The sequence below is a fragment of the Chenopodium quinoa genome, unplaced genomic scaffold, assembly GCF_001683475.1.
Source record: "Chenopodium quinoa cultivar QQ74 unplaced genomic scaffold, ASM168347v1, whole genome shotgun sequence".
NCBI lineage: Eukaryota > Viridiplantae > Streptophyta > Magnoliopsida > Caryophyllales > Amaranthaceae > Chenopodium > Chenopodium quinoa.
This window is the reverse complement of record NW_018744996.1, coordinates 531491-558783: the sequence shown is the minus strand read 5'-3', so window position 1 is coordinate 558783 and position 27293 is coordinate 531491. Positions and strand designations below refer to the sequence as shown.

Genomic DNA, 27293 nt, shown 5'->3' with positions numbered 1-27293 from the left:
TCGAGCTAGGTGATTTTAGCGAGTGTGGCCAAGTTTAGGCATTATTAAGGTACGTATGTGCACAAGAATATTTGTGTATGCGTAGTATCATGCTAGGATTGTAAAGTATGATTTAAGTGATGAATTAGTAGTATGTTTGGTTGATTATATGCTTGGAATTGATGTTGGATGAGCACGAATTGTTATGCAAGCATGTGAATATGTTATTTGAGGCATGATACAAGTTGAATATGTATGAATCATGGAAGTATGTTTTATTTTCAAGTATCAAGGAAGCATGAATTTAATAAGCAAGGCTTATGTATGTTTAAAGGAGCTAAAATTAGAATTATTGAGTGTGATTCATGAATTTATTTCTCACCCATTTATTATTGGTGTTGAGTCAAGAAGTTAATTTATTTATTTACTCGCTCGTGTAAGTTGAGTTCGAGTCAAGGAAGTTTAGTAGTGCATTTTATGCACCAAGGTAGTAATCGTGCAATTTTGTGCACAAAACTAGGCAAGGAACCTTAATTAAAATAAATAGTATGTGCTCACTAATTAATTCAAGAATGAATTAGAAGTATGTGTTGATTGTTGTCATGTTTATTCTTGATTGATTGGTTGGAGTCATCACAAGTTAAATTGGTAAATCACGTAAAGTGTAAGAGGATACACATCAAAACTCTTGAAACGTATATATACCTGAAGTATGAACATATGGGGGGAGTTATGGGGTTTTATATTTAACCATAGCCTTTACAGGGGTACAAGGCGTTGCACTTTCTTTTATTATTAATATGCTGGAATTCCGTCACAAGTGTGACATAGTAGATGTCAATTGGGGTAGCTCCCTAATTGGAAGCTCCATGTTTCATGGGATATTTTTCTGGGAAGGAAACCCGTTCGATGCGTAATCCAAAATTATTATTTAATAATTAATATTGCTAGTTATGAGTCAAAGGTAAGTTGACTTGTGATTGTATGTCGAGCATATTTTAAATTATTTTATTTTGATGCTAGGATATTCATGTTAGTGTGGTACATATGTACTCACCTTTTACTGATTCATACTTTTGTGTTTGTGTTTGGTTTTCCTTTGGTTGGCCTTACTATAACCCATTTATATGGTGAGTAGAGAGTTGAAATAAAGAGGAAGTAACAAGTACTTGAAGCATGAAAAGCATGATGGGAAAGAGTGCAGAAAGTTACTTGTTATGTTTCTTAGTTTTGATATTTTGAATTATTGGTTATTGTTTATGGACTAGCAATATTATGTTTATTTTAATTGGTTTTTTAAAAAAGGGCCATGTTTGAATTGGTTCCAACTTATGAATGTTTTATTCCACTTTTGTTTTGAAGTTGTAAACTTAAGTTTTACTTTGAAAGTTGGTTTTTATTTTTAGACTTTCGCTGTGTGACTTTGAAAATTAGCCTTAGTCGTTATCACGGTGGTGGTAATATTTTGGTTATTTCCTAAAAACGGTTTTATTTAAAGAAAATGAGTATTTTTAAAAGAAAGAAATTTCCAGGGTATTACAAAAACCAAAGGAGCAGACCTTGATTTGGGCAATGGGAAATAGGCAGGGTGGTGAAGCCCACTGCCCGGTCTGCTACTGCTAGTGTGCTTGGGCTCCCTACTGAGGGGCCTGTTGCTGGGCCTGCCACTGTTGTGGTCCAGACGAATTTTGTTGCTGCTGTTGGTTATTGTTGTTGTTACCACGACCTTTTCCACGACCTTTAGGCTTACTGGTGTTCCCACGACCTCGTCCTCAACCTCAGCCGCCGCCACCACCACCACGCTGATCAGCCGCAAATTGCTGGTTGTTCTGTGATGGTGCTGACGCGGATTGGGCTTCAAAGGATTGGGCCACTAGGGCTTGTTGGCCCGATTCCTCTTGCTTCTTTTGCCGTGTTTCTTCTAGGAGAAACATGGAGCGTGCCTTGTTGAAGCTTGGAGTAGGTTCGGTTTGGGAGACGATAGCCGCCACGGTGTCATATTCACCCTTGGTGAAACCTGCAATGAGTTGCATAACCATCTTACAATCGGAGACCGGACAATCAACGTTAGCAAGTTGATCCACAAGGAACTTGATTTGCTTACAATAATCTGACATATTAGCATAGTGTTCAAGTTTTGTATTTGCAAACTGTTCCTCTAAATAAACTGCCCTAGTATGCTTATTATCATGAAAAATCTCCTCAAGCCAGGTCCATAACTCTAAAGCCGAGGCACCCGGTTTCATGATTGTATGAGCAAGGTCTCTTGAAATGGTTCCATAGATCCATTGTTTCACAATAGCATCCAATCTCTTCCATGTATGTAGCATCATCAATCTCTGTCGGCCTTGAAACAATAGCATTGATGTGGTCGAGAACGTTAAACGCACAAGCTTGGATTTGAAAAAGTTCAATCCAAGTAGCATATTGAGCATCCTCATGATCAAGAGTAACACTCATGAGGTTTTTGATGTTTGATACGGCAAAAGTCGGATGGAAGGTATTGTTTGAGCTGAGGGAGGTGAAGGAGGGGGAGTATCATCACCGACCATGGTGGAGGTTGAATGAGGTTGGCCAAGAGTGAAGGTGGACAACTAGAGGAAGGCCTAGGATCGGTTTTAGGGTTTGAAAGAGAGAAAAGAGAGAAAAACCCTAAGCTGAATCTGATACCATGTAGAATAGTGTAATTCTCCTTAGTTGGAGCATTCTCATTAATCAATATATATAAGTATTTATAAACCTAATTATGAGAACTCTAATTACACAAGATATATCTTTACAGAATATTAACAAGATAATATTAACCTATAATCTATCAACGAATATCCTCCATCCGATTTATTTTACTTGCAACACTTTTATGTTCTTTTTGCTTACTCTACTCTGACCATAGTAAAAGAAATATATAGTCATTTGAGATCTTATTAAATTCACTTTAATTTATTTTTTTAACACCACACTTTAATTTATATTTAATAATATCGATTTTTTTAATATAATTTTTATCTACTGATAATTAAAGATATTAGCTTAGTGCTTAAAATAACTTACGGAGTATTAACAAATGTAAAATAAGAAGTGTTGCAAGGTAATAAAAAAGTAATACCATTGGAAACTCTTTAGGTTATACTGAAAATCTGGTTGAACACGATTCCAGACTAAAGGTGTAGTTCCTAGACTAAAGATGTAGGAGATCCATAATGTAAAAGGACATAAAGTATAAAGGTAACCATATGACCCTTAAAAAAATTACCTTTGAAAAATCCCATAAGAATAATACAAAGTATTAAAATAATTGAGATATGTTAGAACTTAAAAGTCACCTTAAATTTTGTTAACAGTTGTCCTACTATAGAGTAGAGGTTAAAAAACTTCACCCGACCAACTTGAAAAAAATCTGATTAGATTTTAACTCAAATGGACTTTATAATTTAACATGCTCAAGTTTAATATTAGATCCGATTTAACTTCAAAGCCTAATCTGAATATCCGATTTAACACCTCTCTTCTTCTTCTTTGAATTAACACCTCTAAAGTGGTCTAAGTATGGGCACATTATACAAAAAATTGTCGTACACCCGAGGGCTGATACGCACAAAATTTGTAGATTCTTAACGTAATATGGAAAATTGAAGCGGGACTTTATCTTTGGGCCAAAATAAGAATTACTGTAATACGTTCCATATGGTTATGAAAATGGGCCTAACCCAATACGTTTTAACACACATTTTCTTGAATTTTTCCTTAGAACCCAATTAGTCATGTTACTCCCTAAGCCCAATACTTACATATCACAAATTCACAATTCTCAAATACTTCGTATACTTAATCATCTTTCCTTTTCCACGTTTCAGGTTACAAGACTTGCAACGTTCCCTTTTTTTTTTTTATTTTTTTTTTCTTCCAACAAGTATAATTTTATATTAGTAAAAAAATATAAAAAATTAATATTTTGAAAGTATAGATCCCGTGAAACACAATAAGGTTTCACAAGATTATATTTGTACTTAAGTATAAACATTAAAAATAATCAATATTAAAACGTGTGAATAATGTAAAAGCTAAAATGTCGTTAATAAAACATTGGAAGTACATTTCAACACCCAAAGTTGTATTGATAACTTCTTAGACATACAGATTCACGTGTTCCACACAAACTAGTTTGATTTGAAAATTATTCTTATGCAAAAGAGCTACATCTTTATGTTAAAAGATGAAACAAGACTTTTATGGAGACGAAAGTCCAACACTAATATGTTTGGCCAATCAATCTATTTCATCGTGACATTCGTTTTTTTAATTCCTATATCTCTCACCTCTTTTACCATGTTAGAATTTTAAAAAAAATTGTCAATTACAACTAGTAAAAATACCCAGTTTAAGGGTTACAATCATCAAAGTTTTTCTTGTTTGCAAATTACAACAAAAAAGTCACCAAACATTTTAAGCTTCAACCAAAATCCGATATTGGACCACTATTATCGGAATATGACGTCATTAATCATTTATTGATATAAAAAATAACTCCCCAACCAATACTAGCTTGGAATCATTTATTAATATAATAACCTTATACTTTGGTAAAAGTGACTAAAAATCGATTTTTGGTTGTAATTTAAAATGATTAGTGATTTTTTGGTTGTAAATTACAAATATAAACTTCAATGGTGGTAACATGCATAATGGATACTTTTGTCGGAAGATTACAATTACAATTTACAAGATTTCGGCTAAGATGTGAACACAATTATGAGAACATGTAAACACGATAAAAATGGAAAACGCCAAATGGATCCGCGTTTCATGAATTAGCCCACCTAAGCCATTACACATACAAACCTAACCAAAACACAATCTCCGCAGCTGGTCTTACGCGGTTTTAACCTTTAACGACCGACCGTTTCTTCATATTCATAGCCGTTTGAGTAACGCTTTTGTCATTACATCTTACACGTGGGCCATTTTACAACGTGCTATACCATCATTACTAATAGTCTAATACACGCCGCCCAATTTTGCCTGAGCTTTAATCCTAAATTTTTTAATTTCTTCCAGAACATTTCCAGTATTATTTTTATAATTTCATGATATTTTTCCAGTACATTTCTATCTTTATTTTTTATTTTTGATGACGTTTTTCCAGAACATTATTGACTGTCACACCCCATGTTATTTCACAACAGACTAAATCATAAGCTAACCAATTATTTCCTGATTCTCTAAATCTTCCTTTCCTTTTCCACTACGTGTCACTATCTCACTGGCTTGTGAGTCTATTAATAAAGGACCCACACACTCCTATTTTCCCTATAAATACTCTTTAACGTTCTCATTATTTCTTCATCTTTTCAAGTATCAATTCTCTCAAACTCTAAACACAAGTAAAAGAGTATTTTCTTGCATACACTTTTACGCAGGCAATGAACTCATTTACCTTCTTTGTTGCCATCATCTTCGCCATCGTTGCGTCGATTAATGCTCAAGAGATGGCACCAGCACCGGCCCCCGATGCCGCTACCGGAGCAGGATTCTCTCTTTCTACTTCTACTGCCGTCGTTGGATTGTCTCTACTCTTCTCAGTTGTCTCTTTGATCTTCAAGCATTAAGAGATGCAATTTAGTTTTTTTTTTTTTTTTTGGAGTGTATATTTATACTTAGTATTTAATTTTGATTGGTACGATTATTTTATTTGTACCACATTTGTTATTCGTTTGGTATCAATTCTGAATAAAAATCATTCATTGGTTTGTTTTATAACTTTTTGTTAAGTGTTTCATTTATTCATTCATATTATATTTGGACAATTGCTTCGCGTCAATTAATTTATAATTTAGAATTTGTCAAAAAATTAGTATAAATCGCCGTCTGTGGGGATCGAACCCACGACCACGTGGTTAAAAGCCACGCGCTCTACCACTGAGCTAAGAAGGCATTCTGTTTATTAATCACCTGAAGTGTCTTATATTTTTAAGCAAAATATGCCATAACAGTTTCTACCAACTCTATTCCTTAATACTTACGTATAAGTTGAAGTTATATTATCCAAATTAATTTATGTATTGTTAGAAATTATCATCAGTAAGTTATATATATATATTTTTATTTTTGTTATTTTGTGGTAACCTTTAAATAATTTTAGCAAGTTTAGGTTTTTCCATGTATTTTGTAAAAAAGTAATGGAGTAAGGTGAAAAGTTGATAAATGATAATTGAGTACCCGAGTATATAGTACAAGTATGATTTATAAAAGTATAGTTATTTTAGAACTTATTTATATTTTTACGTCGGAATGAAATTTAATTACGGAACTATTATTCACGTAGGCTCAGATAAGGTTTTTTTTTTTTTTTTTCCAGAGTAATTTTACCCTTTATAAATTGCTACTCCGTATCTTTACTTGGAGTACTAAAGACAAACTGCTACCTTAAGTAGCGGTTTTAGATTATAACCGCTACCTAAGGTAGCGGTTTGTCTCTAAAGAAAATATTACCCCAAATGTATTACCGAGCCTACGTGGACTGTATTTTCGTAAATAAGTTTCATTCCAACGCAAAATCGTAATAAGTTTTTTAAAAGATATATTTTTGTAAATCATCCCAAGTATATACCAATAGCAATAAATGATATTTGACTTAAAATAAGAAAAAATAGCTAGCATATCCAAGCTAAGGGCAGGGCTAAACACTATCTAATACCGTCATAATTAAATACTACTTCCATATCCTTCGTTTCTTTTTAGTTGACACGTTTTTTTAGTCACGTTTGTCAATGCACAAATTCAACCGTTAATATCTTTAATTACCAATAAGCAAAAGTTATACAAAGTTGATAATTTGAACATATATACCGTGACAAATCTAACAAGACCGACCCCACATGACTATATTTTTCATTACGTATAAATCACATAATACAGTAAAAAACGTGTCAACTCAAAAAAAAAAAAAAAGGGAGGTAGTATCTAATCTCGTATATTTATACTCGTCCCCTCATATTATAATATCTTACTCCATATTACTTATTTGATTTTCCAACAAACAATTTTGATCATTAAATCAAACATAATTAATTTTTTTGTGTTTTTGTTTATCAAATACAAGTATATAGTATAGTACCAAAATAAGATCGATAATGACGCAAAAGTCGAACAAAGCTGTCAAGAGATGAAATTTTTTTTACAGTAAGGTTTTTAAAATCAACTGGATTCGTCACAACTCAAATGTACGCATAATCGATGGTTCTAATTTAAATTTTTTTTAACAATAAGATTAATGAATTCTAATACATAAAAAATTTAAATTCCTTTTTTAAAAGGTACATGCTCGATTCTTTGATTTAAGTTCGTTAAGATCCTGTTTAGGAAATTCCATTTGGTTTGAATTTGAGAAACAACGATCAGGTTTACCGATTAGGCTCGAACAACCAAAATTCTTATTTACAAGTCAAGCTAAGATCAAGGATTCAAGGTTTGTTCGAGCTCAAATTCAAGCTAGCTTGAAAAACAAGGAGGGAAAAAAAAATGGGACTTAATAATAGGAATCTAGTTGTTACATTAACAAATAAATTTATTAGGTAGTTTAAGATAATTTTTGTTATTAAATGTGTTAGTGTTTTTAATTGAAAAGCATAAAAGATGGTTGTTGGCAAAAATATTTAAAAATTCTAAATAATCTGTCATGAATGCAATGATCCTCGACTAGGATTCCATGTACCTGCTAACGATATTCTGGCAAAACTTATGGCATTTAACTGTCAGATTGACAAATGCAAATAATAATGTTTGATGCTTATGTTTTCTAATAAAGATGTAATATATTTGGTGGCCGAGAATCAAATCTATGGCCGAATTATACCCATTATTGCAACTAGATTAATTATTGTAAGTTGATTAATTGAAGGTGTCTTGTTTGATGACATGTTACATAAAAATTTGAAGGGGAAATGATTATGAAGTGAGAGAAGACGACCTATATTTTAACAATTAAAAAATTCTAATTTATATATTTAGAATGAAGTTGTGTTAGCAGGCGTGACAGTTTAATTTACTATTTGAGATATGGAAGTAAAACTATCTATTTCCCGTATCACCTGATAATTTAATGTTATTCTATATTTGCAATTATATCACCCACACGCTATTCAAAATCAATTGTGATTTCAATCAATTCCAATGTTTGGATAATTTTGAATTTAAATTTTATCAGACGCTCAATCTTACTCACCCTGTTCCTTCCACCACTACCTGTAAAATGACTCATAAATAATGTATGGATCTTGCCAACAAACGTTCCAGAGCGTTAGATAAGCATTTAAAACACTTCCTAAAATGTGTTGGCGGGAATGTATGTCAAAATCACCCATCGATCGGTGTAATTAATGTTCATTTATATTTCTAATTTTAGATGTCTTATCCAACACCCCGGAGCATTCGTTAGCTTTTGTCATAATAATGTATATCCCTTTTAATTATGTAGTATTATGATAACTTTAAAATTCTTACTTCCTCCATTTCTTATAAAATACTTGTAAAATAACTTGGCTAGCATATATGCCAAATAATAATAATGACCATCAATTTATTCAAATTTACTATGATATAAAATTTATGAGGGAGTACACAAGATTAATTTTATTTTATTTTATTTAAAAAAAAAAAAAAAAAAAAAAAAAAAAAAAAAAAAACCTATTAGATGTAAGAAAAGTAGAAAACTAGTATTCTCTATGTACCCTTTAATTTATAATACGAGAACTTAATTAGTCGTATCTGAAACTAATGTATTACTTACCCATTTTGTATCTATACTCGATTTCGTACACATTATTGTGCAACTTGATAAAAGTCTCATTTACCTTGTTACTTTGTTAGAGATGATTGAGGGAGTACAAAAAACATTTAAAAAAATCGGATGTTCAATAAAATGTTGTACAACCGCTTTAAAGTTACCTTAAAATAAGCAAAAATTACCGTATAATGAATGAAAGTTACCCTGATATAATAAAAGTTATTTAAGCTTTAAGGATAAGGTTACTCTAAATTCAACAAAAGTTACCTCAATGTACAGTAATACAGTAATATTAATATTACTATAAATTAGATGTATACAAAAGATTTTTTTAAAAAATTTAGCGGTAAGAATCTCTAAATTTCTAAACTAGTCCACTAAACTAAGGAATTAAAGCAATAACGACTAACTCAAGCAACCCAATTAGAATAGCGCGTATGTCAGGCTTTAAGTTAACGACTATGTCGATATAGTCGACATCGACATAGACGTTAAACTTATACTAATTTTACACTTGTTCAACATGCCATGGTTCTATCACATTTTCCGGCGCACCAACCCATAAATTAAGTTGCCAGTTTATCATTAACTGTCTTATACTGCACATACAAATACATGTGCTTTCCTTTTCCACCAAATATCTTCTCCACCCCCTTTACAACCTTATACCGTTGTCTTTGACCCTACTTCTTAAACTCCTATAAATACCCCCAAATATTTTCATAACTCATTCATCAACTCAACATAGCATAAACCAACTCTTACAACTTCTATAACATTCTTATTCTTTTCCTATATCTTTCCTTCTAAAGCTATCAAAGTTAAGCATCATTTGAAATGGCCAGCTTTAACTCATCTACCTTCTTTGTTGCCATCATCTTCGCCATCGTCGCCGCCGTTAATGCTCAAGAGATGGCGCCAGCACCAGCCCCCGATGCCGCTACCGGAGCTGGGTTCTCTCTTTCTACTTCTACTGCCGTTGTTGGGGTTTCTCTTCTATTCTCCGTATTTTCTCTAGTCTTCAAGCACTAGAGTAAATTTATCTAGGCCATTTTTTCGTCTATTTTTGGTTTCGATTATTTATGTCAAGGCTTCGGTTGGTACCTGTTATTACCAATATTTACGGAGTAGTATTTATTCCGATTGTATTTTATTTTTTTTTCAGAATTATTTGTACCACATTTGTAAATTTGTTATTCGTTCCATTAATTAATACTGAATAAGTATGAGTTCATCCTCTTCTATTGGGGGAATTGATTTTACTAAATATTGACATTTGGTGCAATTTTTCAAAGTTTACGACTCCATAATTTAAAATAATCAATTTGAAAGTATACTCTATATTGATGTTAGCTAATTTAGTTGCTCTATCAAAAAACTGACTCTAATAAATAAAATGACTCAAATCAAATTTTAAAGTAGTTAAAATATAAAAAAAAATAAAATTATTGTTTACCTAAATATGTATATATAAATATATAATCTTCAATTGAGTGCGGTTTTCTAAAAAAAAAAAAAAAATCTTCAATTGAGTGTGAAAAAAAATACAACAAGAAGACTCTCATCAAATACAGCCAAAAATTGAAATTAATTAGAACTATGAAAATTTGTACGATAATTTCACCCAATAAATGTTGTGAATTGCTAAATTACGTCCGGTATTTATCGGGTAACGCCCGTATTTTAACACGATATTACAAACATGCCCCTTTTAATTTTACCCTAATTTACTCTTATCCTAATTTACTTTTACCCCTTATAAATTTAACCTATTTTATTTTTACTCCAACAGCCACCAATCAACCATCGCCACCACACAACCACCATCCACCACTCCACGTCATAATTTCAAAAAAAAAAAAAAAAAAAATCTTTATCAAAAACGATTTACACAAGCGGTGAATGGACGAGTTTGCGGAATTGAGGACGCCACCGGAGAGGTCGCCTGTGCGTACGGATGAATTTTTGTCTTTTTTGTCTTTTTTTTTTTCCGTAATTGCCAGAAAAATGCATGAAAATTTAGAATCTAACATGAAACATTCTAAAATTTCAGGCGTGCCTACCATGGATCGCCTGATATTTTAGTATGTCTCATGGTAGATTCAAAAATACCAGGTGTTTCTCACATTGTATTTTCAAATGTTCATGGGAATGCTTGAAAATTTAGAATCTACTATGGGACATACTAAAATATCAGGCGAACTATGGTAGGAACGCCTGAAATTTTAGAATGTTCCATTGTAGATTCTAAATTTTCAGGCGTTTCTTCCATGGTACATTCAAACATTTCAGACGTTTCTACTTATTATTATTATTATTATTATTATTATTATTATTATTATTATGGGGATTCATTCGAAAATTCCAAGCGTTCGTGGTTCGCCTGGGATTTTCGAATGAACCCCCGGAGATCCGAAACTTCCGGGCGTTCGTAGCCTGGAGATTCCAGATCTCCAGGTGTTCCTCAAAATCGACGGAAAATATATAAAAAAAAAAAAAGTCGACTCACCTGCTCGCCAGTGACGACTCCCTTGTCTTTGCGATTTCCCGACATCTACGCCTCCCTTATAGCGTCGACGCCAAAATTAAAAAAAAAAAAAAAAGTTTTCTTGGTGGTTGAATTTGGTGGTACCGGTGGTGGTGGTTGATTTTGGGGGTTGAATTTGGGTGAAAGAGAATGGTAGGTGAAAAGGGTGAAGAGAGAGAAAGGTAAAAGTAAAAAAAAAGTTTTGATGGGTTATATAAGGGAGGGGTATATTAGTATGTTTATTTTAAAATACGGGCGTTATCCGGTAAATACCGGACGTGATTTAGTACCCCCATGATTAGAGTAGTATTTTGTATAAGCCTTAATTTGCAACATATGATCTTAGGATTTTTAGGAGGAAGTTGTAATGCATAACAGTTATGCACAACTAGTTTTACATAACAAACGTTTTCACCTCTCAGTAGTACTACCGATCGAAACAGTTGTACTACTAACAGGTGTTCAGTACTACTGGGAGCATGAAAAGTACTACTGAAAATGTTTATTAGTACTTTTTTATCTTCCAGTGGTACTTTCAATTTGTTATTATTTACGAAATGCCACTGATATATATTGTTTGTGCATATTGTTATGCCTTTAAATACCCTCGATTCTTAGCAATATTTAGCTGGTAAAGTAATCAAATTCTTATTTACTTTTTTGTTTTTGGGTGTTCTATTGGTTCACCCCTTAGGCTAATCTGAATTCAGGGCTCATGATTAGGTTCCATTCCCCTCCCAATTATTGTTGCAGGAGATCAAACACTTTTATAACCTTATTCTAAAGAAATCAAGCAGTAATTTAATTGGATTGATACTTTGTTGTATGAAAGTATGAAACTGTGAATGATGTCATTACAAGCATGTTGCTTAAACAGTTAAACTGTGTGTTGTTGTTAATTTAACCAAGAAAACCGATTATAATCAACTTTGAAAGGAGTTCTTTTCCTTAGGTGGCTACCCCGTTGAAGGTTGTACGTATGGTTTTTCAGATTATGGTTTATGGTAACAAATTAACAATTTAACTAGCTAACCAAGCTAATTTAACATGTCCACCCATTTATTATCCACTCAAATACCATACAAACACAATTCAACGTGATATACAGAACATATATATACTCCCTCCGTTCCTGAAATTTCGACTCACTTTGGATTTGCACGGTCTCCAATGAACATCTTTGACCATTAATAACTTCAGATATGTATAAGTAAAATTTTTAAAAAGTTGATAGTTGAAAAATTTATCATAAGGGGAATCTAATAAGATCAAACTTGTTAATTTATTTTGATTATAAATCATAAAATCTGGTCAAAGTTATTTTATTTTGACCAAATAGTAAGTGAATCAAACTTTTAGGAACGGAGGTAGTATATGATAGACAAAATATATATACAAACTAATAACAAACGGTAACAATTTCTTTACCATCTCCTGATTAGGAAAATTCTACAATAGTCATCTTTAAAATGATCATCACTATTCTTAATTCTTATTGGCTAATTTTTTTTTTTTTTTTTTTGGGTTTGGTCAAACCTGTTTTTTTCTTTTTTAATTGATTTTCTTATTTTTGAAAATTATTATTTTATTTATCAAAAATCTATTTTTTTTATTTTCATAATTATTTTTACTAATATCAGTTTTTGATAAAATGAAAAATAAAGATTGAATTAACAAAATTAAAAAATCAAAATATATTCTTCATTGTTCTAATCTTCTTAAATGTTCTTCTTCCATAGATGAAATAACTACCAATATCACAATCTTTATCCCTTAAAGACACTCACACATCGACAAAGATTGAAAATATGCATCGATCTATATAGTATATATGAAATTTGAGTTCGCTCGAAATTGGGGTTCGTACGAATTTGGGTTCAATTAAAATTCTAAAACAATACATGTATGCTAATTTGACAATCACAATCAAGGCCAGGGATGCATAAATCATTAATCACCAATTATGTTTTTGCAAAAATAAAAAAAAAATTCAATTTTTCGATAGTCTGGGTTCGTGAGGCAAATTAGGGAAGAAACCATATTTTTTTTTCGAAAGCTGTTTGATAAAAAAAAAAACGAAGTTGAAATTTTAAAACTTGTTTGTGTATATGGTATTCACTAATTATGCTAATAGGTCATTACCTATAACAAATAGTTTTATTTTTTATTCGTCTTTGACCATAAGAAGTTTTTTAATCATATTGAATGCTATGATTAGGACGCCTTTTGTGATTATATTTCTGTAATCATCAAACAATTTTCATTAGATTATCAATGCAAATTCAATTTAACTATTAATAATTGATCTGAATTACAATGAAAACTTTAACATGTTTATAATAAACAGAAGGTTATGATCGTATACATTATAGTTCATTACATTATGAAACAATATGTCAAGCTTATGTCATGAAGTGTTTATTTAGAAATTTGATTCAACTAATTAAGTATCAACGCTAAACGACCTATGAATTATTTAATTTATTTAATTTGTTATTCTAGGTAGCGCTCTTATGGAGCTTCGTAGGATTTTTAGTGAGGATGTGCAAGGTGTGGCTTCCCCACATTTTGTGCCTCCTTGATAGATTATTTGGTTGTTTTGTTTTGCTTGTTTTCGTGTTTTTCTTGGTTTAATCCTTGCAAAAAAAAAATAAAAAAAAAATTGGTGTGACTTTTGATAATTAAAAAAAAAAAAAAGAAAAAGAAACTGTAACATTGTTTCCCAAATAAAAGTTATATATGGTCAACTGAACAATTGAAGTCTAAATGCCTTTTAATATTTGACAAAAGATTGTCAAACTTATGTTACAAATCTTACAATATTCCAATTTAAAAGATCACGTCTTCAATAAATTGAGTTATTATAGTTAATTACTTATTATCATCATAAATTGTATTCCATATATTGATATTATCCTAACAAATTGATAGAATGGAATATTTAATGATCCTAAATTAGGTTCATATAAAAGAGATATTAATTAATATTTGTCCAAAAATAAAATATGTTAATATAAATTTATTTTTAAAATTTAACTTTCAAAAAATAAATAATACAAGGAATATACAAGTATTAATATATTGATATTATTAAATTTACATACAAATTAAAGAAATAAATGTTCTGAATTTTATTATTTAAGTTGACAAAAGTATTATTAAAAACATGTATATTATCATGTATAGGGTAAGTTTTTTAAAAAAAAAAAAATTAAAGCAAGAGTATCATTGAAAACATGTAAAGTAAAGTTGATAAAAGTATCATATAAACCATAAGGGAATGTGAAAAATTAAGAAAACTAAGAGTAATTACCATACAGATTCTTTTGACAAAACCAAGTTAGAAACATAAAGTAAACTTATTAATAGGAGAAAAAAAAACCCCAAGTTTAGAGCCACATTTCTAATACAAAGTCAACTGAGGTCCTACTAAAGTTATCGTACTAATAAAGTTGTAACATCACAATTAAGTTAACACAAAAGCATAAAGTCTAATTATCATTGAAGATTCATTTCCAAAACCTTTATTTTCTTTGTCCAAATCATTAAAATTCTCATCTTCATACAAAAATAACCTAATTAAAATTTATATTTTAAAGATTCCTAAAAAATTTGAAAATTATCTTTTCAAATATTAAAAGATAATTTTTGACAAAAACAAAAAGAAGAAGATATTGAAGTCATTATATTCTTTAGAATAATACGATAAGAAATTAGGAAAATATCATGATTATAATTGATGTTTTAAAAGGTTCCTAAAAATTAAATAATCTTTCTATTAAAAGATATTAAGTTCATACTTTTTTTTTTTAAAAAAAATAATTATATAAGATTCGTATAAATCTTTGTCCAACGAATTGGCAATCGTAGTATAGTGCGGTACATTCTAATAATTGGAAATGTCCAAAATAACCTATGGTCGTCGCAAACAAATAAACAGTAAAATTGTTTGTTAGTTATAGGTAATGTCCTATTGGCATATTAGTGAATACCTTATACACAAACAAGTTTTAAAATTCCATCTTTGCTTTTTGGATCAAACATGCTTTCGAAAAAATAATATGCTTTCTTCTTCATCACTTTGCCTCACAAACCCATACTTTCAAAAAATTAATTTTATTTTATTTTTCCCCATAGATATAATTGGCGATTATGCATCCCTTAATTGAGATTCTCCAATTAACATGTATTTTTTAGGATTTAAATCGAACCCAAATTGGTACATACGAACCCCGATTTCGAACTCACTCAAATTTTGCATATACTATGTAGATCGAGACCTATTTTCAATCCGCATTTATGTGTGAGTTTACTTATGGGACAAAGATTCTAATGATGGTGGTTATTTTCATCTAAGGACGAACAAAGATTCTAATGATGGTGGTGTGAGGAGGGTAGCCCGTCGTTGGGGATCCCACTTCCTCTATGCCCATGACCCTTTAAAAGCCTAGGTTTTTACACTTTTGAAGGTGTGTTAGGATTTGAATTCCCGACTGTTTGGGGGACCTTAAATTAGAATTGATTCTATCATTATGCTTTTTTGTAAGAAACTAATAGGGAGTCGCCAATGAGTTTTTGGAAAACTCATAAACCTCGTTCATGCCTTTCTCCCAAGTAGAGTTCAAGGGATATTTAACATGAATCATAAGTTTACCCATGTCCAAATTGGTCTACTTGTACTAGAAATGAGTTTGGGAGCGAAGGTACTAAAATAACGTTCCCTTTAGGGAGGAATTGCTATCTTAGCCAAAGTGCAGCCTCTACTAGCTCTTCCTTTTTTCACAATTTCATCACCAAACAATATATGCAACGTGATACCTAAAAGTAAGTTAGTTTATTTTATTTACACGCGTCAATCACATAAAGATTACATTGCAATGAATGTCGTTAGTCTTATTTATTCCAAATTCCTGAAAAGAACAATAAATAAACAAGATTCGCCTTGACTTAGGTGATAAAACAACAATTAATTATTCAATTCTAGTCTTTAATTAACGCAAGAATACTATGTAAAATTAATTAATTAAAGTTAATTTAAAGTGATCAATCAACACTAATTAATCAATTAAAGTTATTTAAATAAGAAAAGAAAAGTGATTTATCTAAGTGCTCAGGGAACTAACTATTCTCCTTTGTTTGCTAGATCTTTGTTTTGGATGTTTATGGACTTCCTTCTTCTTCGTACCTCCAAGGATTTAATGGAATCAATTAGGTTTGGAGAGTATTTGGGAAGAGAGGAGAAAAATAGTATGATAGTAAGAGGGTTTGAGAGATTAGGGATTTCACAATCCTAAAGTTTTAATTCTGATTTTTATGTTGTGATTAGGGCTAACGAAGACCCCTATTTATAGGAGTAGGAATCTATTTTTAGGGTTTTATAGCCACGGCGTTAGGTGGCGCGCGCAACTCTTAGAGTTATGCTAGAGTGCCAAGAGAGTTGCGCGCGGTGCCTTTTGCCTTATACGAAAATGCGTTTTTAAAACTCCCATAACTTTTGATTGCAAAGTCTTATTAAGGCAACTAAGATATCATTGTAAAGCTCTGAATTTATACTTTCCAATCCATTAGAATTAGGTTAAAATCTGTTATGGGTCAATAGATATGGCCATTTGAGTGCAAGGGTGTCGGTTTTAGGGTCTGGTTAGGTATTTTGATGATAACTTCTTCGTTTTAACTCGAAATTGGGGTTATAATATACCGTTGGAAAGATCTTTGAAAGGGCTATCCAACTGTATATGATTTGAATAGATATTGGGTGGTTTAATATTCTGGTTGGCTCGGTTTTCAACAATGTAAGATTTATTTGATCCAATCATTGCATATGACGCATTTAGGTCCGTTAATAATCAATATTAAACATGTATGAGCATGTTTTAGGCCTAATTAGTAATCATACTAGTCTCTAAGATAATTTGATCTCAAATACAGGTTTTAACTTACTTCATAATGCATTTCGGAGTCCATAAACGCTTTAACTTTGATCTAGCATTAAGAACGGGTTTTTTTTAACACCATCGCACTTCCCGTCCGAACAAGAGGCCAAAAGTAGGTGTCTACAGTTAGCCCCCACTTTGATCAAGTCTAGAATAGACTATGATCAAAGTAGTCAAGGAATTAAATCCGAGACTCATTCTGCGAAGTTCCTTAAGGATGAGGAATCTTTCAGTAGTGTTGAGAATGTCAAAACTATTCTCTATTCGCTAAGTGTTCAAGTAGCTGCTAATACCTGAAAAGGTATTTTCTGGTTTTAGTGCGCTAAAGAATCTAGATTGACCCTTTGCTAATGTAGAACGCTTATACAAGTAAAGGCTGTCCTGGGTGATGTCATGTCATGAGAAGGTATCGGGTTTTAAAAAGATGAAAAGGGGATGATACCCTCTCAATATGTCATCGGCAGTCTAAAGTCCCTCGATTTGTCATTGAAACTCTAGTCCATGATTTTAACAAAGTAAAAGATAATAAATGGGGGGTGGTTCGGCATTCGTAGCCTAACACTTGAATAAAAGATTGACATACGCTGCTAAAACAAATACTCGATGTCAACAAGATAGAAATACATGTCTTAGGACTGGAGGCACATATCCAAATCTAGTGAGAGAGAAGAAAATCGGCAACTCTCTAAGTAGTTTTGTTGGGGGCACGTGTCTAAATGGGTGCGGCTTCAGCAGGGGCCGCTCTTTATACAGGGGGTGGACGGACACCCTAACTGTCCGGTAAATCTAGATTGCTTCCTAGCTAACTGTTTTTGCTTCCAACGAGGGGCGTCTGACCCCGATGGTTCGGCACACTCGTCAACTCGTTTAAGCGAACGCCTTAACAGAAACAAAAGTTCTACCTTTTTTGACGGGAGGCTAATCACGTTGCTAGTGCAATTTTACACAGCACATACACCATACGATTTTACGCTATACAATACGCCATACAATTTTATGATGTACAATACGCAGTATTTTTGTTATGGACGCCAAATACAAAAAACATGACATTTCTAACAGGGCAGTACAGGAAAATGCCAAACTGTCTATGGGAGCTTTTACGTAAAGCACTACTACGGGATATTTTAAGACGCTTCACGAAAAACATCCAAAACGTATGCTTGGAGCAGGCAAAAGGCACGGTGTGCATGCAGGACGATGCACTATCAAAGAATAAAAGAAACTAATGGATGCAAAGTAATAAAACGTTTTTAAGGTTTAAAAACTTCGTGAGAAAGCCAGTCGAGGCGCGAATTCAACGAGCTAGAACGTTTGGTTTGGAAGACAAAACAAAAACCGGGAAAATGGGGGTATTCGATTTGTTTTCATGAATTTGTTTGTTCTATGTCTTTGTGACATGTTTAAGGAATATATTGCCACAAATTTCATGTGAAGTGGTCAAGTATTGAGTCATGTATGAGCATACACAAGCAGATATGTTTTTTCTTCATTTGATTTCCGAATTCGTGCTTGAGCTTATTTCTTTTTCTCTTTGCTCATATGGACTATACTCGTCAATTTTAATGTAAATTGAAGTGTTGGAACGACAATTAGCATTAAAATTAGGATTGAAACTTTGAACTTTGATAATGGCATGAAATTGTTCTTGCGGCTCATGCTTAAGTTGCAAAATTGGTTTTATCAATGATAACAATAATCGATAGTTATTATTATTCACTTATAAAACTATGATTTCAAGATTTGCATAAAACTAGTTAGTTTAGAAAATTCTTGAAGACATCATGGAACTGGTGTAATTTGGTTACATTTCAGGCTTTCGAGCCCCCATTTTATATTTTCGAGTGTCGTAGCCCCCAATATTGGGTTGCTTAGATGACTTGTTTATTTTTAAGAATTATACCCTTTCATTTTGCTTGAAATGGGTCTAGAAATCTCGTGTTTCATCTCATTATGATAACAACTAGGATCTTGGAAATGATTAAACGAGTGTGTTTAAATCGTTTTCGACCATTCATATGTTAACAAAGGAAATTTTCTAAGTCTAGTAATATTGGTCGTTCATTAGAACAAGTAAGAGGAAAAATGAAATGTTGTTCAACTTTTTCCTCTATTCTTGTTACTTTCGAATTCTTTCCTTTGAGCTTAAATTTTGTTACTTATTGAAGCTCGAGAAAATAGATATCATCCTCTTTGCAAAATTCCAATGTTTTCAATTTTGTCATTCGCGCAACGATAAAGAATTTAAAATGAAGACCCTTTAATTTTGAGCTTAGAGTCTCTTTTTTTTTTTCAGGAAATTGTTTGTCTTATGTTATTGAAGCGTCTTGATACAATTTTCATGATGAACAATTGAGTATTAAACTTTCGTATGAGAAGGCATGTTGTATGCGTTTGAATTCTATTTTGATACTCATGATTTTGTTTCTTTCACTCTATACTAGTCATACTCTCTACTCTTTAGAGTAAAATGAAGTATTGAAACAACAATTATGCACAAGATTAGTTATTGAAATTGAACTTGAAAATGGCTTGAATATGTGATATGTTTGTTCCATGGCCAAGTTCAGTTGCAAACTTAGTTTTCAAATGAACATATTGATTATTGAATCATTGTGATGCATTTGAAAATTGTAAGGCTCGAGATCTACGTAAACTACTTATAGTTTAGGCTATTCTCGAAAGTAGCTCGAATGGCATGAATATAATATCTCATTTTGTTTATTGTAAACATTGGAGCCCCCATGTGTTGGGTTATACGCATTTTTGCTATTTCTCAAGTGTTGGAGCCCTGAAATTGGGGTAATTCCAAAGACTTGCTATTGTTTAGGCTATATATATAATCACGATGTTGGAATAGACCTATGTATCCCATGTTTTGTGTCTTAGGAACATTTAGGATTGTAACATGACTTACGCATTTTTTGCTAAAGTCCTGTTTAGAAAAGCAAGTTAGTTCTTTGCTTGTTTATAAACTTTACCTAATTGTTGTTAAGGTTTAGTAAAATTTACCTAATGTCCAAACGTGGTAGAGATTATCGAGGTAAGATTTTTCTCAGAATTGACTTATAACAATGTCTCAAATATATATTTTCTTTATTCTCATCAATCTTTGATTTTAATCTTGTAGGTGGTTCGTTAACCATCCCTAAGCCAATACTCACACGATGACTAAGTGAGAACAAGTTCTAGTTAAGAAGAAGTCGAATCTTAGTTCATTCCTTTTGGAAATATTTATGTATACGCATGTATTGTCCAAAAGGTTATGGAAAATCTGTAAATTTATTTATTTTGAGAAAATGAAACCAAATTCAAAAAGGGAATTTTGAAAACTATTTTTTGAGAGGGTAGGAAACATGTTATTTCGAACGAAAATTCAAAATTCGGAGAGGGTCCAGTTTGTTTTGAAAATAAAGTAAAGCTACTATTTCTAGTACGTAAAATACATAAACATGTTATTTTCGAAACTGGGCCAAAATGGAAAGAAAAGTCTAGCTCGTAATTGAGTTTGACTTTTTTGTCCAAAATTGATGAAAGCAAGTTGTAATTTGCAACTTATCTCGAAAAGATAAGAAAATGTGAGCAAACTCTTGTATATTCAATCTTGTTGTCTCTTTTTGTGTTTGTCATCATTGTCATATTTTGTTAATTGAAAGTAAAGTTCTTCCCATTAAGCAGGCACCATGGTTTTAACATGAATATTTATCAAATTTAGGTTTGATGGATCGTTAGAATTATTTGTAAAATCATTCGAATCACTTTCCAAAATATGATCTTAATTCAAAAACGAAAGTTAGGGTAGATCTATATTTTTGTAGCCCTCAAGTGTAGACTTAGGTGTCTTTTGCAATTCATGTGTACATATGCTAGGGGATGTTTCTCATATTCGAAGCCCTAGAATTTGCGTTTCCAATTTGTGAGATTTTGCATATGTTTAGCATGAGTTGTTTGATCAAGTAGGAAGTAATGTTCTTCCCTTTGTCATTTAAAGTTGTTAAGATGATTTGTAATAAGCTTTGCATGGCATTGATTTTTTATATAATTAGCGTGTTCAAATATGTAAATAGAGAGAAGTGAGGATGTCTTGGCTTTTTGAGCCCCTATTGAAGCAAAGAGCAAAAAAATTTACCATTTTTGGAGTTTATAGTTGCTTATGGGAGGGATTATCCCGACTTATCCCCTAAAAAAAGAAATGAACAAAAAAGATGGATTTGCATAAAAAAGGAAGGGGAATCCAACTTTCCTAAGAAAAATAAAGAAAGAGAATTAAAGATGTTTTCGAAAATCAAGGATTATTGACTTAATAGTTATATCATTGTGATAACTTGGCAGTGAGGTATACGTGTAATAGCGATAACGATCATTTTTTCATGTAGCGATCATGTTCAATCAATGTTCCTTGCTTAGAGAGGATGAAGATATCCCATGCAAGCGGACATATTAATTTCTTATGATAAGTAAGATGGCCAATGCTCAAGAGTTGTAAAAGACATCTAAAGTTGACGTCAAGGCTGTCGATATATCAAATCAATTTACTGTATTCACTCGTTTTATTTCTAAGCAACGTATATAGAACATGAATTACCTTGGTAATAAATAGCCCTATTATTAAAAGAAAATAAGATGATTGTTTTTTAAAGTGATAGTCACCTCATTTTTCTTGGCAAAAGATATGGAAAACATCGAATTTAATTTGATTCGATTGCTTTACTAAAACGATGTAATCAAGCCAATGGCTATCAAATCATCCAAATTATTTGATTCTTTATATATATATATATATATATATATATTTATTTTCTAATCATTGCTCTTCATGCACTTTATGTATGGGTATAACTACTCAATAGTAGGTCCATATATGCAAAGGCCTAAGGTGGGCCATATTTTCGTAAAATGATGATTTTTGTGGTACATGGTTATGGTCTATCTCAAGGAGGACCTTTCCAGGGTTGTAACCTAGCTAGGATTAAGGTTATAAAAAAAAAATGGACAGACTCAAGTATACTCCCTTAATCCCTTACTTCTGGTGCTTCCCAAATTAAAACTTTTTCTAGCTTGTTTTACAACTCCTACATTAGGTGCCTTTCTCTTGCTTTTTTTTTTTCTCTTTCTTCTCTCTTTTTTGGAAAGTTTGGTTTTGGGTTTAGAACGATTTTTAGCTTTTGCATTGGATTTTCCCTTTTGGGTTTAGACTAACTTTGTGTCCCCCTCAATTTTTCATTTGTATCTCTTTGCACCATCTCCATCCCAAGGTTTGAAATAATGTAAGTTGAATAAGTAAGGCTCAATTGATGAGGCTTAGAAGGGCTGCCAAAAAGATGGGTTTGATCTAAGATTAAAAAACATGGGATCATCTTCGTGGAGTTTCATGTTGCCTTCTATGTTGGTGTAATCATCATATCCTTTATTTGTGGGCCAAAGATGGGCCTCTTTTCAGTCGATAAATCTTGTAAGCCAAAGCTTATCAAGATTCTTAAAGTGTTGAGTATGTATGCTTGTTTTGATATTACCTGTTTGTATGTATATGTTTCATTTAATTCGAGCCAATAACAATAAAGAGACTGAAAAGAGAACAAGATAGACGTACTTGAAAATATAATTTTTTATTCATAATTTATGAGATTACATAATAAGTAGATTCGACAGCATGAATCTCTTAGTCTATCATAAAGAAAACAAAAAAGGAAAGAAACAAAACAAAACCTAGGGTTCTACATTTTGAATTGTTGACAACTTCTTGAGATTGCGTCTTCGAGTTTTGTCCGTTTCCAACGTAGGTGAAATATTCTCTAAAAATCTAGTCCATCTATATGATTCATGGTTTTATTTATCAAACAATTAATGTGCCCACCGTATAGACTTTACGAAATGTGTCTAAACCAAGGTATTGTAAATGACACTTGTTTGGTGGAGTCATATTGTCTATGAACTTTGGGACACATTCATGATCCGGAGGTCTTTGTGGAAGAAGAGAAACCTTTGATCGCCACCTGGAAAAGAAGTCAATAAAGATATCTTCTTCCCCTTGTGTGAGCAATTCAAAATCATGCAAGGTTAGTTGTGAGCTCGACGTTATCTCCATATTGGGCTAAAAATGCTTTTACAACATCACCCCAAGTGGAAGTTTGTTTTGCATCGAGGTTATAAAACCATGATCTAGCAGCTAGGTCCAATGAAAGAGGAAAAGCAAATGTATACAAGCTATGCTCAACCCCTTTCAATGCCATAATTCCAAGAAAGCTCATTAAGTGAGTCCTAGGATTGTCGAAGTATTTTACTTTAAGTGAACTGTTTTCGAAAAAAGTTAGAAGAGAAAGAAAAAGAAAGTTGGATTGAAAATGCTCATCAAATTTTTAGAAATATTAATCAACCTTAATACACTCCTTAAAATGATCAATATACTAGAATGTGGTTTTGTTGATCATTTAGATTACACTAGAGATCTTTATTTTTTAGATTCCCATATTGTTCATCTTTAAAGGATAATTACTATAAGTTTAAATAGAATGATTTCCTCCCAACGTAAAACCCAAGAAATAATTAAATCATTTTCTCGAATTTATCATTCATTATTCTCTCTCTCTTTTTTTTTTTGAGAATAATATTTTTTTTTGAGTTTTCTCTTTTTGTATCATACTTTTTTTTTAAGAACGATTTCTTGATTTTTTTCCGCTCTATTTCTCTTTTTTTTTGTGAGGCAATTATCCCAAGTAAGATCCTCGAGATTTTCTTTTTAAACCATAGAAGAGGTAAATTAATTATATTCTTAAATCAAGGTTGATTGATTACAACTAAAAGATGACAACCACGAAATAGGCACGTTTAAGAATGGGAATATTGATGACGTCCTATTAAGAGATCGAACATCTAATGACAAACGTTATAAGGAGTAGTGTCATTAGTTCGATTAAAAAGTAGATAAACGAATCATCATAATCGAAAACAGTATCGCATGCAATGTTCAATCTTGCGCTAAGGTGGAGAGTGCAACTTCGAGAGTAGCGCCTGCCACATGCATTTTTTTTAAAAAAATTTTGCGAAAACGCAAAAATACAAGAACGATAAAAGACATGTTTTTGGACTTTTTTGTTTTAAAAGAAAAGACGAACAAAGTAAAAGCAACTAAGTTAGACAACCTTGTTAGCCAAAGAGATATTATTAGCACCTACTTAACAATTAACCTTGAAGCGGTAATATCGTTCTCTTCGTATAACATTACTCGTAATGAGTCAAAATTAACATTGAAAATTGGGCGCACATAAGAACCAGAGTTGCGTGGAAGAGCCACTCGCAACTTTTGAACTTGCGCTTAGAGGGCGCGCGCAACATTGATAGTTGCGCGCGCCACTTGGCAGGTTCGACATTTTGGATTATTATTTTTTTTTTTTTTTTTTTTTTTGGTGGAACCACATTTTTTTCGAATTTTTTAATATCTCTAAGTAACAAGTTGGAATTAATTAGATTAGACACGAAGCATATGAGCACATATTCATGTAGTCACATAAGCACATAAAAGGAATTGTCAAAGCATACAATGCCATTCTATGGTCAAGGCTTGGGTGTCCAAAGGTACCATATCTTAAGAACGATGCACGAATCAATCATTTAATGTGTTGACCCATGTTATGATTCTCCCAACATTTTGTTGGCGATATGGGTGGGATGATTGTTATTGATTTCGGGATAGAAGCCTAGTGTTGACGACCCCTAGTCAATGAGCCAATCCCCAATGGTTAAAGTGTGCTATGATTATGCATGATGAAATGTTGCTTATTTGGTTTATACTTTTGTGAAGTCTCGCTCTCTAACTAGAGATTATCCAAGTTAGCCTTCGTTACAACTCATAGGTAACCTAAGTTGGAAACCTCGAGACATAACCAAAAGCTAATCTTGTAATCTCTAAGTCCCCAGTGGAGTCGCCACTGTGAGGAAGGTAGCCCGTCGTTGGGGATCCCACTTCCTCTATGCCCATGGCCCTTTAAAAGCCTAGGACTTTACACTTTTGAAGGTGTGTTAGGATTTGAATTCCTAACTGTTTGGGGGACCTTAAATTAGAATTGTATCTATCATTACGCTTTTTTGTAAGAAACTAATAGGGAGTCGTAAATGAGTTTTAGGAAAACTCATAAAACCTCGTTCATGCCTTTCTCCCAAGTAGAGTTCAAGGGATATTTAGCATGAAGCATAAGTTTACCCATGCCCAAATTGGTCTACTTGTACCAGAAATAAGTTCGGGAGCGTGGGTACTAAAATAATGGTCCCTTTAGGGGAGAACCACTATCTTAGCCCAAGTGTGGTCTCTACTAGCTCTTCCTTTTTTCACAATTTCATCACCAAACAATATATGCAACGTGATACCAAAAACTAAGTTAGTTTATTTTATTTACACGCATCAATCACATAAAGATTACATTGCAACGAATGTCGTTAGTCTTATTTATTCCAAATTCGTGAAAAGAACAATAAATAAACAAGATTTGCCTTGACTTAGGTGATAAAACAACAATTAATTATTCAATTCTAGTCTTTAATTAATGCAAGGATACTATGTGAAATTAATTAATTAAAGTTTATTTAAAGTGATCAATCAACACTAATTAATCAATTAAAGTTATTTAAACAAGAAAAGAAAAGTGATTTATCTAAGTGCTCAGGAAACTAACTATTCTCCTTTGTTTGCTAGATCTTTGTTTTGGATGTTTATGGAATTCCTTCTTCTTTGTACCTCCAACGCTTTAATGGAATCAATTAGGGTTGGAGAGTATTTGGGAAGAGAGGAGAAAAGTAGTATGATAGTAAGAGGGTTTGAGAGATTAGGGATTTCACAAAGCTAGAGTTTTAATTCTGATTTTTCTGTTGTGATTAGGGCTAACAAAGACCCCTATTTATAGGCGTAGGAATCTAGGTTTAGGGTTTTAGAGCCGCGACGTCAGGTGGCGCGTGCAACTCTCAAAGTCGTGCTGGAGTGCCGAGCGCAACTCTAAGACTTGTGCGCGACGGGTGCAGTGTGGTTTGCCTTATACGAAAACGCGTTTTTAAAACTTCCATAACTTTTGATTGAAAAGTCGGATTGAGACAAATAAGATATCATTGGAAAGCTCTGAATGTATACTTTCCAATGCCGTTAGAATTAGGTTAAAATCTATTATGGATCAAAATATATGGCCGTTTGAGTGCAAAGGTGTCGGTTTTAGGGCCTGGTTTAGTATTTTGTTGATAATTTTTTTGTTTTAACTCAGAATTGGGCTTATAAAATACCGTTGGAAAGCATTTGAAAAGGCTATCCAACTGTATAGGCCTTGAATGGATATTGGGTGGTTAAATATTTCGGTTGGCTCGGTTTTCAACAATGTAAGATTCATTTGATCCAATCATTGCATATGACGCATTTAGATCCGTTAATAATCAAGATTAAACATATATGAGCATGTTTTAGGCCTAATTAGATCTGACTAGGCTCGAAGAAAATTTAGTCTCAAATATAGGTTTTAACTTACTTCATAATGCATTTCGGAGTCCATAAACGCTTCAACTTTGATCTAGCATGAAGAACGGGTTTTTGTAATATCATTGCACTTCCCGTTGGAACAAGAGGCTAAAAGTAGATGTCTACAGGTGATTTTTTTCATCTAAGGATGAACAAAGATTCTAATGATGGTGGTTATTTTCATCAATGGAAAGAAATTGAAATTTTAAAATAAAAAACCAAAAAAGAGGTTTTACCAAGCAAAAAAAAAAAAAAAAAAAAGAGAAAAATTAGCCAATAAGAATTAAGAATAGTGGTGGTTGTTTTAAGGATGACATTGTAGAAACAGAGGAAGTACTAATGTAGGTTTGATATGTATGTGCAAATACATATCAAACATTAAAATATTGAAAAGTATTGTAAAGCACATGGGGGTGGGAGAAAAGGAGGAGAGAGATGGGCATGTGGGACCAGTTTTAAATGTACCACTGAAAGCTTATATAATATCATTGACTATGTAGTGATTCTATTTTTACACGTAGTTAGTACCACTGAATGAATATACAGTATCATTGAATAAATATATAGTACCACTGAATGTTC

General features: G+C 32.3%; 1 protein-coding gene and 1 non-coding gene across 2 annotated transcripts; both read right to left on the bottom strand.

The window, feature by feature from the left end:
- Positions 1 to 1757: 1757 nt before the first annotated feature.
- On the bottom strand, positions 1758 to 2342 carry LOC110707145. Its single transcript, XM_021885157.1, has one exon. The coding sequence runs from the start codon at positions 2340 to 2342 to the stop codon at positions 1758 to 1760; it is 585 nt and encodes a 194-aa protein (XP_021740849.1).
- A 3496-nt stretch (positions 2343 to 5838) lies between these two features.
- On the bottom strand, positions 5839 to 5910 carry TRNAK-UUU. The gene has a single exon. It is a non-coding gene; the product is annotated as a tRNA-Lys (tRNA).
- Between the last annotated feature and the right edge of the window lie 21383 nt (positions 5911 to 27293).

Excerpts from the sequence above, each read along its gene's own strand:
- LOC110707145 (XM_021885157.1), bottom strand. The coding sequence starts at position 2,342 with ATGCTATTGTTTCAAGGCCGACAGAGATTGATGATGCTACATACATGG.